This window comes from Scleropages formosus, chromosome 12, assembly GCF_900964775.1.
Source record: "Scleropages formosus chromosome 12, fSclFor1.1, whole genome shotgun sequence".
In the NCBI taxonomy this organism is placed as follows: Eukaryota; Metazoa; Chordata; class Actinopteri; order Osteoglossiformes; family Osteoglossidae; genus Scleropages; species Scleropages formosus.
The window spans coordinates 24600953-24615682 of NC_041817.1; the positions used below are offsets into that span (position 1 = coordinate 24600953).

General features: G+C 42.6%; 2 protein-coding genes across 3 annotated transcripts in view; both read right to left on the reverse strand.

Annotated features, from left to right (window-relative positions):
* Positions 1-1138, reverse strand: part of LOC108930040 (voltage-dependent L-type calcium channel subunit beta-4) — a 35969-nt gene extending 34831 nt beyond the window's left edge. For both annotated transcript variants that reach the window (XM_029256710.1, XM_029256709.1), the window contains exon 1: positions 794-1138. In XM_029256710.1, coding sequence (XP_029112543.1) covers positions 794-856 — 63 coding nt within the window. In that variant the 5' untranslated portion in view covers positions 857-1138. The remainder of the gene's footprint in view (positions 1-793) is intronic.
* A 1353-nt stretch (positions 1139-2491) lies between these two features.
* On the reverse strand, positions 2492-14561 carry stam2 (signal transducing adaptor molecule (SH3 domain and ITAM motif) 2). The gene is made up of 14 exons (XM_018746069.2): positions 14392-14561; positions 11730-11814; positions 11483-11558; positions 10105-10200; positions 9833-9979; positions 8027-8096; positions 7371-7560; positions 7088-7182; positions 6907-6995; positions 6375-6462; positions 6208-6262; positions 5627-5780; positions 4577-4746; positions 2492-4464 (listed from the first exon to the last, which is right to left on the reverse strand). Exons 1-14 carry the CDS (start codon positions 14429-14431, stop codon positions 4269-4271), a joined length of 1551 nt encoding a protein of 516 aa, XP_018601585.1. The 5' UTR covers positions 14432-14561; the 3' UTR covers positions 2492-4268.
* Between the last annotated feature and the right edge of the window lie 169 nt (positions 14562-14730).

The window sequence follows — 14730 nt, forward strand, 5'->3', positions numbered from 1 at the left end:
CACAAATTCGCGACCAGTTTTGGGGGGGGAATGAATGATGGAAGCAATTTATAAGCATCCAACCCGTGTCAGAAATGTACTCTGTTCATTTGTAATGTTTACAGATCACTGCATATTTACTGTGCAAAGCATGCAGTTACAGAAACATTTACAGCAAAAGCGGTGCCCTTATGTGTATTAAATAAATGTACAGGACACAGAGTTTCTGCTTGTCCAGATATTTCAAATGTTAGAGGAAGAAATAGGAATGAGGAATGTTCCAGCTGTTAATAATTAGCAGCACTGTGTGTGTGTGTGTGTGTGTGTGTGTGTGTGTGTGTGTATATATATATATTATATAATATATATAACACATATAATATATTATATATATGCTATTTATAAAAGTCTAATCACAGGACTATCCTCACCACTAAGACAAGAGCATAAGTCCCATAGCTGAGCAGTAAAAATTGGTTTAATTTATTTCTGGCTTCCATTTCATACGTATCCATCATCATAATTTTTGCCTCAGAAATTTTTGCAGAACTTTTCTTTAATTCGCAGAATTATGACAGTTGTCAAGAAGCAAGAATTCTAATAAATTATCCCAGAGAAGAGACAGTGCAAAGAAGTAATGACCCGAACTGACGAAGGGGACGGTGCAGTACGGTAAAATACAGTCCAGACTACGGAGTTGACGAGGAGGAACAGACGAGACGTCCATCTCACCGCCAAGTCCGTTACTCTCCTCAACCGTCAGCCCAGAGCACGTGCGGCGGGCAGCGCGGGAACATCCCTCCGCGGGCACTACCTGAAAGACTGGCGCCTGGAGTCCTTCGCCGACCTTATGACGAGCGTAGATGTGCCGGGACATTTCGGCCAGTTCGTCCGTCCAGGGGGGCGGCTGCCGTTCCGCTCCGGCCCACCGGTACTCCGGGTACTGGACCTCTTGCTCCAGCGCGGCTCTTCTTCCTGCGCCTCACACCCGACCGCGACGGAGGATGCTCCTTCCGCGCCTCCGCCGGCACTCTGAGCACCTGAGCTCACCACAGGCGCGCGCGCGCACGACGCCACAGCACGTCGCGTGCCCCGCGCCTCCCGACGGCTCTCCGTCCGCTCCTAGCGCAAGCGCGAGCGCGGACCGTGGCGCCATTGGCTCGCGCCGCCGAGAAACACGTTTCGTAACTTGTGCGTTCGGCGACGCATTTTTTCATACAGTTATGAAAGACATGAGAACAGCTGGAATAACTCAGAGGTGAGTCATTCATTTCGGGCTCGGACGGACTGGGCGCCTCGTGCTTTGCAAGCGACGCTATGACGTTATTATTATTATTTAACGGTCCGGCGTTAGAGTGCGCTAAAGAAGATAATATATATTATATATAGGTCGATTGAATAACCATTTTTAAAGAGACCCCGCGAGCGAAATAGAAAAGGGCTGATAAATAAGATGGAATTTCGTCAACGCGGTATAATCTGAATACGTTGATAACGATCATACGGCGGGCATATAATGATATACAGCGTCCTCGCTGCCATGGAAGAGTCGTCATACACCACTGCGAGGTAATTTTAAGGCAAGTACCTTGCTTGGGGAGGTTTTTACTACAACTAGGGGATCAGATAAACCTACGACCTTTGCTTTGGCCCAAGTTGGGCCCCAAAGGCAGTACTACTAGCTCTAGTCTAACCACGAGCCAGGGTTGGGTCCTTTGCTGGAGTAAAGTTATGAAATCGTTTTGTGGTAGCTGGTAGCGCTACTTCAGAATTCTTCCTTGCACCCGTACTGTTTTTGTGTAGGTTCGAATAATGCTCAGTCTGCCTGGGATTCCTCTGTGCTCTGGTTTCCTCCCACATTCCAAATACATACAGTTCAAGTGAACTGGCGATGCTAAATTGCCCGTAGAGTGTCAATGACTGCGTGTGTGTGTGTCTACAGGGGGATAGATTGGTGTCCTCCAGCCTTAACCCCAGCAATTCCAGCATCAGCTCTGACCTGCTGTGACCTGACCAGTGGTCAGTGACAGTGACTGGCTGTTCGGTTTAGTCAAAATCATTAAAGTGTCTATTAGTCATAGTTACACAGTTCTGTTTAAGTCAGCACGAAATGGACTCAGTCCTCCTACAGTCAGTCAGTCCCTTGAAACTGAATGCATTTCACTTACGTTTCAGTCACACTTAGATTTTGTCACACTTGATGTGTAAAAGTGTTTTAGTTCAGTATGTTAACTTTAGTTTCACTTGAGAATTACACCAGTATGCATATTCACATTTGTCCCATGTCATTTTTGGGCTAAGTAAAGATTCTGAACCAATGGAGAAAAGAAGAAATATCTCATTTACATAAAAAGACAAATTATTTCATTTTCCCAAAATTTTTTAAAAAAGCAAAGATTTTTACATTTTTTAAAAACTGTACATATATAGCTGTATCTAGTTTTATTTGTACATGTACAGTACAAAAACTTCATTTCAATGAAGTGCATCGAATAAAGAACACAGATAGCCATTAAGCATAGCTAGACATTTTTATTTTCAAAATTTTTTATAGTATTCTCTGATAGTTACGAACAGAACATTTTACTTTGTACAATGCCAACACAAGGTAAAGAAAATCCTGATGCTATAAAACATTGAGTATGAGATAATGTCAGTACTGGACAAAAGCTTCCCTGGAGTCCCATCAATAATTTTATATATACTTTTTTTATATGTACAGTGAATTTCCTTAAATTTTATTGTTTCCAATTTTATGCTCATTATCAAAGAAAACAAGGCATCCTGTGGCAAGAGATGTTAAGAAAATTAAGGTGCAATACCAACAGTGTAAGATATTTTACATCTAATGTACAAACAGTAAAGAAAACACTCAAGGTAATGACAAAAAAAAAAGAACTTCAATAGCTGTGGTCCTTTAATCATCCATAACCCCCAATCCAAACAAAGTAGTTTTCATACATGTAGGGTATTCTCAATATTTATCATTTTTAACTTCCTCACTGAAAATTCAGAATCAATGTAGTCTATAAAATTTAAATAATTTCTTCTACTTTTATTATGAGATCACTCACAAAAGACGTAAAATGGGAAAAGAAATTTACACTTTACATACAAGAACTGTGAAAAGTAGTTAAGCAAAAGGAAATAATCAGATACAAAATGTTAGTCACTGACATATCGAATTAAAATCCTAAAGCAAGAACAGCTTCCACACACACTGCACACACTTTTCATCTCTGCATATTATGAGAATCCTGTACGATAGCATTTCAAACAAGAGATGCAGGATGTCAAACATTTCATGAACTGTGTTCATTCTCTGAATGTGAACGCTCAGTCACACAGGGCAATAAAGAAAAGAAAAAAGTGTCAAGGGCTTGCAAATTTTTACGCAAGTTCTTTAAGCTTGTACAAACTGCTGACACAGGATGCTGCTCAAACTATCCACTGCTGACCTGTACATAACATGGACTACAAGTAACTCAGGGCATGAACAAGTGCAGTGTTGACACACAAACCACAACATTACGGAGAACCTCACAACAAATCACTAACATATTCTTCCCTGGACTGCCTTCCAATGTCACAATATTTTCCATAACGGCGCTACACCTCTGTTCGGAATCGATGCAACGCACACAGAACATTTCCCTTTGTGGACACAAGCGCATCAGTAAATGTCTTCATCAAAACTATAACATGAACACTTGTCATTAACTTACTATTAAAGAGCCTACGTTCTGTTCAACAAGCACCAATCATTTTATTTGATGACATCCACAATATATAAAATGTCACCAAACACCACCGACACTTGACCACTGCCAATCTGAACCAGAAATGCCTCATAGCGTCCCCTCCCTCCAGTCTATATACGCTTAAGTGAAAAAATGAAACATTTGCAAGTTATAAATTAAATTTGACATCAGTGGACACGAGAGCAGTGAATATCTCAGGACGTGGAATCTACCTCAACAATCTCAAAAAATCTAGCAGCTGTGAAAAGCAGCCAAGGTGAAGGGCAACATCTTACTTATGGATAACCCACAAGTCCTTATATCCCTTTCAAACTGAATTTCCTCCAGCTGTGGTGATTAACCTCACAGAATGACTACATCTTCTCAAACTGGTCAAAAGTTGCTTTCTTCAACCAGAAATTTGATAATCACATCAATCCTTGACAAGATGGTAAAGATCAGAAAGGTAGAGAAAAACCATGCAAGCTCACTTGCTGTTGTTTTCATAGCCATTATAGTCAAAGACTGAATCAACCTTACTGCAGCAGCCTACAGAAGAGGTTGCTGATAATAGGTGGCCTGTGGCTGGGGGCCGCTGTGCGCAGGAGCTGCCACTTGATAAGTTCCTGGGGGAATGTTGGGATTAGTGTTCTGATAGGCTGACATGTCCATAGCCACGCCCACCTGTGGCTGATAAGAAGTCGTACCACCAGCGGCTTGGTTCATGTATGCTGCATTAACACCGCTGTTGAGGCAAGAACACAGGTTTATTAAAAGAACTACAGTTACATTTTACCAAAACCACTGGGTGTAACGTACTGTGGCAAAAATAGAATTTGCGAGGCACTGACAAGTACCTGAGGAAGCCAGGCTGAGTGGGCTGACTGGCCACAGATGGGTTGACGACAGAAGACAGAGAGTGCAGAGACCCCGGCTGGTCCAGCACCAAGTTATAGGCTTGAGCTGGAGGTCCTTGTGGGAGCCCTGGGACCACGTACGCCCCACTTGGAGCCTGGTTTGGATACCCCTGTGAGGGAACAAGAGAGACCAGAGGCTGTTTCTTATACTGTCATCTGGGTTAACCTGGGCAGCTGGTAGTATAATGGTCAGAGCTGCCTTTGGACCAAATGGTCGCAGGTTTGAATCCCACTTCCATCTGCAATACCCTTAAGCAAGGTACTTACCTTAAATTGTTCAGCTGTAAGAATGTGTAAATAAGTGTAGGTAGTTTAACATTGTAAATCACTTTGGAGAATAAATGTACACATAAATGTGGGACAGCTGGTTGCACAGGGGATAGAGCTACAGTTCTGGACCCAAAGGTTACAAGTTTAAATCTCACCTTCAGGTGTAGTACCCTTGAGGAAGGTACTCACCCTAAACTCATTCTGCTAAATAAATAAATGTAAATTGCTCCACTAAAATTACCCAGCTGGATAAAAGGGTAAATAAATGCAAGAAGCTTATGTTGTAAGTGGCTTTTCTCCAAAGTGTCAGCTAAATGAATAAATGAAAATGTATTCCAGAACCTTTGGTGGCCTGCTAACAGAATGACAACAAATGTCTTCTCTTGGCTAAAGGTTCCCATGATTACTGCATATACGTAAAGTGGTGGTAGGGGGGAACCACTATCCTTGACCGTGACCATAGTAACTATAAGGACCCACTGAAATCAGGTATTCATATATACCGTGCAATGATCGGCATAGGTGTTTTAGCATGTATTCAGAACATGGGATACTTCTGCACACTTATCATGCATTGCTACATTTAACCTGAACTTTTGTAAAAGGAAACAATCCTCTTTCTTATATGCAAAACAGCTGCAGTTACAGAACTTGAATAACCTGGAATAGCTGGGTGAGTGTGCTGCCGAAACAAGGGGAGTGTGTGTCCTTCACCCTGACCTGCACAGGGATGCCTGCTGACGTGGCTGGGAAGGGGCCTTGGGACTGCAGCTTGGAGTAGGTTGCATAGAGAGGAGCTTCGTTCATCAGCTTGTTGTACAGCTCCAGGGCTTCCAGGACCTTGACGTTCAGCTCCGACAGCTCCGAGTGCATCCTGTAGAGCAGATGGCCGATACACGGTCAATGCCACATCTGACTGTGTGCATGCACACGCATGCAGTGCGGTCATGCAACCATGTAGAGCACAGTATTGCATTTGGTTATTTATGCTCTGCCAGTGTTTACAGTTCAAATCAAACAGTGATTCCGCTCTGTTCCCAATATTTAGTTACGCAATCCAGAGACAAATACATAACAGAACATTTTACGAAAGGTTTCAAATAGCCCCGACAGTTCTAAATTTTAACAAATTTGTTTTTCCCCCCTAGGGATTTGAACCACTTGGAACACAAATTCATGTTGTCATTTCTCTGACCTAGTCACAGACACACTGACAAGGTCAAACTGTAACACAAAAATAAAAGACTAAAACGCCCCCTTTTCAACTCTCACTCGACTAAAAACAGTTTGGTACTCCTCACCGGTCAATCTCCTGCAGTTTCTCATCAATCAGTGGGTTCATCTGCTCACATGCACCTGCAGACAGGAGGGGAATACAGGAGGTCAGCACCTAATTCCTCTGCAAATCATGGAAACGCTGGCTAATAAGGAAATGGTGCCTGAGCCTGATGCCCTACGAAGACAGTACCTTCCAGATGGAGCAGCTCTGAGGAGTCTGGCTCTGCGCTGGCAGGGTCTGTGTTCTGGAGAAGGTAGAGGGTTCGGTCCATCTTTTCCTGTAAGCACAGATCAACGTGTTATCCTCTGGTACCAGTCATAAAGAACAGTGCCCTAGAGAGAAGGAACACACTATGTGGTGCAAAAGCAAGGAGGCAATTAGTGGAAAAAATAAAATGGAAAATAAAATATTGAGGGGCTTTTCTGAATTGAAGAAATATGTAAAAACTAGAAAGAGGCCATTGCAATGCATTTACATTTATTCAGTTAGCTGATGCTTTTCTCCAAAATGGCTTAGAATATTACGTTACTTACAGTTATTTACCCATTCATACAACTAGATAAATCCAAGCGTGATGAATATGACTGATCAATAGCCACAGGCAAAGTTTTCAGTTGATTTTTAAAAAAAAAAAAAAAAAAAAAAAAAACTTCGTAGCCCAGTTCAACCTCAAAGTCTGAAAAAAGGAAGGACACACACCCAGTACACAAACATCACTTACCTCATCTATAAATGCAGGCTGAGGTTCTGCTTTGGTCTCTGCAGTGTTTGCTTCAGGGGAGGCTGTGTTCTCCACCACAGCAGCTGTGACTGTGAAAGAGGAATATGGAGAAATTCATCAAAACACATCAGACACTTCTGCTTGATATCAAATAGGGATGAAGGAGGCATGGAGATCTCACTGGGCTCAGGCTCGGCGTTGAGGTTGGTGGTTACAAAGTTGGACGGGAAAAGCCCCACTCCTCTGTGGTTCTCTCCTTTCCACCAGTTGGGATCGCTGTTTGGGGGGGGGTCACAGGGTTTTATGAATACAACATATAATTGTTTCAGATTTTTTTTTTTTCCTTTCATTTTTCACAATTACTCAAAGTGTAAAAAACAAGTCCAGCATGAGAATTACTGCAGTAAGCCAATACACAGCAAAACAGGTGGGCCTTGGTTGCTAGGGTAATGGATGTGCAGTACCTGTCATCCAGGACAATGATAAGCTCCCCTGCCTTGAAGGTGAGCTCGTTGTCCTCGGCTGCCTCAAAATCATAGAGCGCTCGCACCTTCCGGGAGTCCTTGCCACCACCATTGGTGTTGAAGGGTGGGTCGGGGGGCGGGTACAGTGGCCGGGTTTCTACTTGCTGCTCCTGAAGGGACAGCTCAATGGCTGCAGGGGGCCAAAGGCAGCGTCAGGTCTCACAGTAGTCCACGGTGGGGGTAAAGGGGCTCATGGCTAATGATGCTGAATGTGCCATATACTCCAGCCAACTTGATCTGCATCGTCTCATCATTATGGCATAGAACGAGGCTCCCCATTTCCACACTGGGTATTTTACATTATACTCAAGTACTAGACCATAAGAACTCTAGTGAACCACTTAGTTACATCCTGTGTAAGATGAAATTTGTGCAAGGACACAAGGTGATTACCACAGTAAAGCTGTTTAATTTCACCCTTATTGAACCATTTCTTTGCTTCAGCTTGTCTGTCTGCCATTTAAATTTATGCCAACATTATCAACATTTATCAACATTAATGGGGGGACTTGTGACACTGACCCTACAGACAGCACTGGTTCTTGTGTAACAACACGGATGAAGTGTTTGACTGGTTGGACTAGCCAGGCTCTTACCTTTGACCAAGTCTTCATCTTCAGAGGTTTTGCTGCTGGCAGAACTGCTGACTTTCGTGCTGGAGGAGCTCTGCAGGCAACACAGGTCCCAATATCCATTAGTTTTATTTAAAAAAAAAAAAAAGAAGCTTGTGTAAGAACCATACACAAGCATCAGGTACCCAGACTTGGAATATACCCTCATTTCAACAATTCTAATAATATTATTTATTTATTCATTCATTTAACTGACTCCTCAAATTAACTTACATTGTTAATAAACTAAACTACTTACAATAATTTACTCGTTGCTACAGCTGGGTAATTTTTACTGTATAAGCTCAAGGCAAGTGCCTTGATGAAGGGCACTACAGCAGGAGCACGGGCTGAAACCAAGCTCCTTTGACTGTAATGTGATAGCTCTAACCATTATGTCACCTGCTGTCCCATAATATGCAATATAAAGGGGGGCAGAGATGAACCGAGTAGTGCTGATACAGATTTTCCAGACATTTTTAATTGTACACAGATATAATGAGAACACAGTCCAAACCCTGTGTCTTTTTATGTAACCCACAGCGGTTCAGTTCAGCTTCCTGCACTATTTCGGGCATCTATGCCCCCTACAGGGCTTAAGGTGGTACTACAGCTTCTGTGGGTCACACAAAATTAGAACCCAATCAGCTACAACACTATAATTACCATTAACTGTGTCAGACTATTTCATTTGACATAGCTGTACCACTTTTTTATAATCAAAAGCAGGTCTCAAAAGTTTACTGCCATCTGTACTTAACTTGTAATATGACATTTTTCTGGATTACATTAGCAGAGGCAGATTTAGGAAACGTGGCACCTGGTTCTGAAATTACACTAATCACCTGCTGGGTGTTGTAATGCAAGAACTTAGCCAAAATCATATTTCAACCACAGTCAGCTGTGATATTACATTTAACATGAGAGATTCCTCCCCCCCATGCCTTTTTTTTTTGTTTTTTTATTTTAACAGGTGGTTTGTAACACTGAAAGGAATTTGGTTCTGTCCGGTTTCACACACTAGAAAATACATACAACCTGTCTTAATGCACAGCAGTCAGGACAGCCCAGTCATGTTTGTACAAACACTCAATGACATTACAAATAACGTGAAAGAACATGACCCAAAGTTGGGCTGTGGGAGGCTCGTGTCATAGCGACGTGCTAATGGTAGTAGGTGGGAGGAAGGGGACACGTTTGGAGTACAGCAAACGTGGCACCTAGAGTGGGAGAAGGTCGACTTGGATGAGTAAAAACACACACAAGCTGAACTTTTCATTTACAATGCGCTTCTGTCAAAACAATGGTGCACTTCTGCACTGACAGCTGGTAAATATGACAAATAATTAACTCATATTTAATCTACCACTTTGTCCAAGGCAACTTACAATGCAAGGCAAACTACTTACATTTCTTTACCCATCCCAACAACAAAACTAAACAAAACAACAAAACAATGTAACTCTCACACTGACTCAGAAAAAATTCAGAATCACCAGTTCACCCATAACACGCAAACTTCACACAGACAATCAGAATCGAACCCATGAAAACTGAGGCATCGGCATTAAATAACGATCACTGAAGTGGCTACTAAGAAAAAGTGGATGCTGATAACTGTGGTCCACTGAGACCAGTGAATGCTGGTCACACTGGTTCCAGATTGGAACTTGTTGAAGTGGTTCAGTAGGAACAGTAAGAACAGTAGGTGTTAGTGGTTCACCATATCCAGACAGCAATGGTGAGTACACTTCACAGTGGCTCTGTAAGGAGTGCAGGTTCAGTACGTACAGGGGAGCCCGAGGTGGGGAAGACCACTCCTTCTTCCTTCAGTGACCTGATGGTGGCACCGAGAAGACTGAGCTGCGGGTCCTTCTGGAACTCATCGGCCCACTCGACCATTAGGGCCTTCAGTTTCTCACACACCTTCGGGTGGGCCTGGGGCAGGTAAGGGTGGCAATGCGGATGCAAACATCAGGTCATCGGGAGGCACAGTCCCAGCAAATGTGAATGAAGAATTTATAGATGTGATTTGGTTGGTTTTTGAGGCTGCTCTTCCCTACCTTGGTCAGCACACTTCGCACCTCACTGGCAAAGTCCCGCGAGCAGACTTCCAGGTGAAATATCTTTCCACTGTTTGAGACACAAGCACCCAGCAACTGCACAAAAAAAAGTGTGTGAAGGTTTTGTATTATTGAATTTTGAGCCTTTCAAAATAGAGTGGCTGATAGACAGGTATAGACACAAAGGGACAGACACACAGAGGGATCAAATACCTTGGCAGTAAATCATTATACATAGTAATAGCACAGTAAAATTTTTACTTTTATTTTGTGTAATTTTCAAAGCAATACTTCACTTTGCAGACCCATGCAAGCCCACCTATGAGACCCCCAAGTGGATCAAGGACTCCAGGTTAGGAACCTCTGAGCTAAATAAAGGTTAATAATCTAGTCTGGAAGTAAAGTCTGAAACCTGAGCATGTGGAGGTGAGATTTCTTGAGGACAAGCTAGCCAGACAACACTGACAGACAAATAACCAGGCAAACACAAGACTTAACCTATTTCAAAGAATGACAAAATCAAAGGCAAAAATGATATATGTAGACATACAACTATTGATCAAACTATATAACTTTGAACTTTGGCAGTAAGCTACCCATATCATAGAATGAAAACCTAAAAACCACTGAAACATCAAGGACATAACTGTATTTTCGAACTGAGGAGAAATCTAAAAATACAGGTTCGGTGTGATATGCCTTGGCAAAGCATGTGACAGTGACTCAGGGAGAGTAGTCATACGGTGAATCGTCCCTCTGTGGAGCATGACAAGCTGAAACTGCCCTCGCAGCAAATGTACTACTGTCAACCAGAAGGTGACGGGCTGATGCCCTGCACCTTGACACTTGAACTAATAATTACAATAACATTATCTAAATTACACCTGTCAAAGACTTCCCTTTCACATAACTGCCAATATACAACTATTATGAGATTATATGTAATGAAAAGGAGCACACCCTGTGCTCATGAAGGACTCTAGCTGCCTATCCCTGTTCATCGGGACACCTTGTGATCTCTCAAAGCTGGTAGCATAGTGGTTGGAGCTACTGCCTTTAGACCCAAAGGTTGCAGGCTTGATTCCCACCACCAACTGTAGAATCCCCGAGCAAGGTACTTACCCTAAATTGCTCTAGTAATATTACCCAGCTGTATAAATGGATAAATAATTGTAAGTAACTTAACATTGTAAGTTGCTTTGTAGAAAAGTGCTGAGTAAATGTAAGGACATCAGTCAACAAGTAGAAACACCATGGATGCTAATTCAGAACAGAATAGGGATCACATTTCTGCCCATTCTTCAGACATTCATACAGGGTTAAGGATGAAATTCTTTGTTATGTTATTCAGTCATGAAAATTCTGGGTTAGAACTCACAGTAAGAGCCTGCATGGCAACGTGAGGGACCTTGTGGTTCACCCTCTTCATCACTGATTTCAGGCAATCTTTTGCTCTGGGAAATGAAAGGAAACACACAACTATAAGGTACCAAAAAAAGAGCCACAATGAGCAGAGCTTATGTTACAGCGGAGCACCAAACTGATGACGGCAAATTAGCAAGGAATATAATACAATGATATAGAACTCAATTCCATTCAGAGCAGGATATTTTGTTCCCGCTCACCCATTAGGAGTGGTTCCCACGCGGTCACATATATCCATAATGAGGCCCCAGTCTTCTGTCGTGTTGGTTTCACTTGTTGCTTTCTCTGAAAGCACAATAAAAAAAACATCTTGCATTAAGCCAAAATGAGATGGTGTCACGAGAAGGTAGGGAGAGAAATGGAATGCACTGATCAAACAGTCCAAGCAAAGGAGAGAACAGAACTACAGAGCAAGATGAAAAGTTTTCAACTTTTTAACGTCAAACATTGTTTCCTTTGAGCTGAGCAGAACCACTCCCTCCGTGATAACTCCACATTCCCAGTTTTTACTTCTTTTTCCTACACTTGGTTATTACTAGTAAACATTATTTCACCTGTCCATTTGGCAAGATACAAAGATCAAAAAGTGATAGCGTGCACACACACACCCATTTACTCAATCACACACTAAGGGGAATTCAGAAACACGTCTTTAGATTGTGGGAAGAAACCAGAGCACTTTAAGGAAACCCATGGGAACAAAGGGAGAACACGTAAACTCCACACAGACTGATCTGGATTCAAACCCATGTCTAAACCTAAAGCTTGGGAGCTGTGAGGCACCATCACTACTTACTGTGCCATGTACCTCCATTTTTAATTTATTTTAATAAAAGTACTTTAATATGTTACGAGGGTATCTAAAGTTCTTACAGATCCAAACCTGCAGATAACATGACAGTGTGTGTATTATTAAGCTTTAAACTGAGGAGTAACAGCAACTAAAATAATAAAAATTACAGACAAAAACAGATTTCTGTACTTGTAAGCTGATTAGTCTAACCAAACAAGACATGTTAAAAATCTTTCATTTGATCATACAGTACAAACCTGGATATGACAAATCTTACTCATATACAAGGCCTGGTAATGTGCATATTTGGAAATCGTTCATATTGAAATTGTGCCCATATTATTGTACATTTTTTTCTTTTGACTCCGAATTGGAAATTGGCCGCCATGATGCATGAACTGGTAACGTGCAGAAATGTGGACGACCAAGTGCAGCCAGTTACAGATGAAGAGTCATGATGGCCGGGGTTCCGGTCCCCCCCCACTCCCATTCTGCAGTCTTTGTTACACCATCCTGCACCCTGTCAAAATGAAAGTTTCCTTCACATCTTTTCATTTTAATCAGGTTACTGGGATATGAAAAGGTGTCGTTTCCATGGAACAAAAGACACACCTGTTTAATAGGTCTCAGAACAGTGTTCATCCCCCCAACTGTTTCGCTGGCTCCCGTCTGCACTTGTTTCATTCATCTAGCTGACGCTTTTCTCCAAAGCGACTTACAATCTTAAGCTACTTACAATTATTTACCCATTTATACATCGGGGTAATTTTTACTGGAGCAATTTAGGGAAAGTACCTTGCTCAAGGGTACTGCAGCAGTAGGTTTGAACTGGCAACCTTTGGATCCATAGGCAACAGCTGTAACCATTATATTACCAGCTGCCCTCTTCTTACGGTTATTCTGGTGCAATTCCTGGGAGCAGCTGGTGGTGTTGTGGTTACAGCTACAGCCTTTGCACCCAAAGGTCACAGGTTCAAATCTCACTTCCAGCTTTAATACCCTTCAACAAGGTACTGCTACTTTACGTACACGCACACATTTTCTGAAACTGCTTGTCCCATGCAGGGTCACAGGGAACCGGAGCCTAACCTGGCAACACAGGGCGTAAGGCTGGAGGGGGAGGGGACACACCCAGGACGGGACGCCAGTCCGTCGCAAGGCACCCCAAGCGGGACTTGAACCTCAGTCCCACCGGAGAGCAGGACCCGGCCAAACCCACTGTGCCACCGTAGTAAACAACTAAGTCCTGGGTCTCTCCAGTGAGCCTCGGTAAACTATTTGAGATCAAGGACCTTACATACCAGGTGTTCATTTTTTTTTTTTTTTTTTTTAATTATTTTTAAATATTTTTTATGAAGAGCAGTGGATCACGGACAGAAACAGCGTACCGGGGAACCGCAAATACACCCACTGACATTGACAAGGACTGAAGGTCAAACGGCGACAATATTTCACAGGTATGTTAACACAGTCCTGCCTAATAATAAGTTCCAGAAGGGTGTCCAGACATTCCAGATGATCTCCTCTGAGTTGTGAAGAAAATAAAATCGTGTCTCTTTAAAAGCAGAAGAAATGTAAACACTTCACTCATCCACATAATTTACAGGCACTTCAAGGCCAGGGTGGGGATGATGGCATGATTAAAAATACAGTCATTCGCTAAAAAGTGAAAGTTGCATATCTTGGCAACCTGTGTAAGACATCATTAAAAATAATAAAAAAAAATAAACAGACGGCGACAAACTAAACTTTGTGTTAAAGTTATTTTTTTAACAGCTGCGCGTGTCACGTTGTCGGAAGTACAAGTTTGTGTTTATCAATAATACGGTATATCATGTATATCAAAGTGCCCAGAACGGCTTTACATGATTTCAAACACAGCTCGGTCGGATATCGCCGGGAAAGGAAATTTAATGAGAATAAAACGAGAGTATTTTTAATGAAAGATGGTGAGAGAAAAAAGACCGTTCGTGGCTCCGGCCGAACGGTCTCGAGACTCTTCCTGCTGCGGGCGGTCGGGTCGCGCGCGCCTCCCTCCTCGCGCACACAGCAAATAGGACCGGACGTACCCACATCCTGGTCAAACGGGTTCTGTCCGAATAACGGCATCTCGATCCTCTTTCGCCGAACAGCTACGCGGTGAATTTGTTCCCTTCTGGTACTTCAGTGTCGCTGCTTCTAAGGCTCCGTCCGCTCCTCGGCCATCAGACTGCGCTCCGACTCACCAGTTGCTCTTCCGTAAACGTAGCCGCCCAAAAGAGCGCCTGAAGTAGGTCAGAGTGAACAGAAGGGTTGAATATTATTATCTTGTGCGAACTCTCCCGTTATGAGCTCACTGTAGACTTTTTTCAGTAATCTTTAATGAAAATGTTATTTTATAGTTTAATATTTTGATCAGGCATCGTTTC

Coding starts and splice junctions, on each gene's coding strand:
- stam2 (XM_018746069.2), bottom strand. CDS start 14,431: ATGCCGTTATTCGGACAGAACCCGTTTGACCAGGATGTGG. Junction 11,815..14,391: donor CCCGTTTGACCAGGATGTGG/GTACGTCCGGTC, acceptor TTGTGCTTTCAG/AGAAAGCAACAAGTGAAACC. Junction 7,183..7,370: donor ATCATTGTCCTGGATGACAG/GTACTGCACATC, acceptor CCCCCCAAACAG/CGATCCCAACTGGTGGAAAG.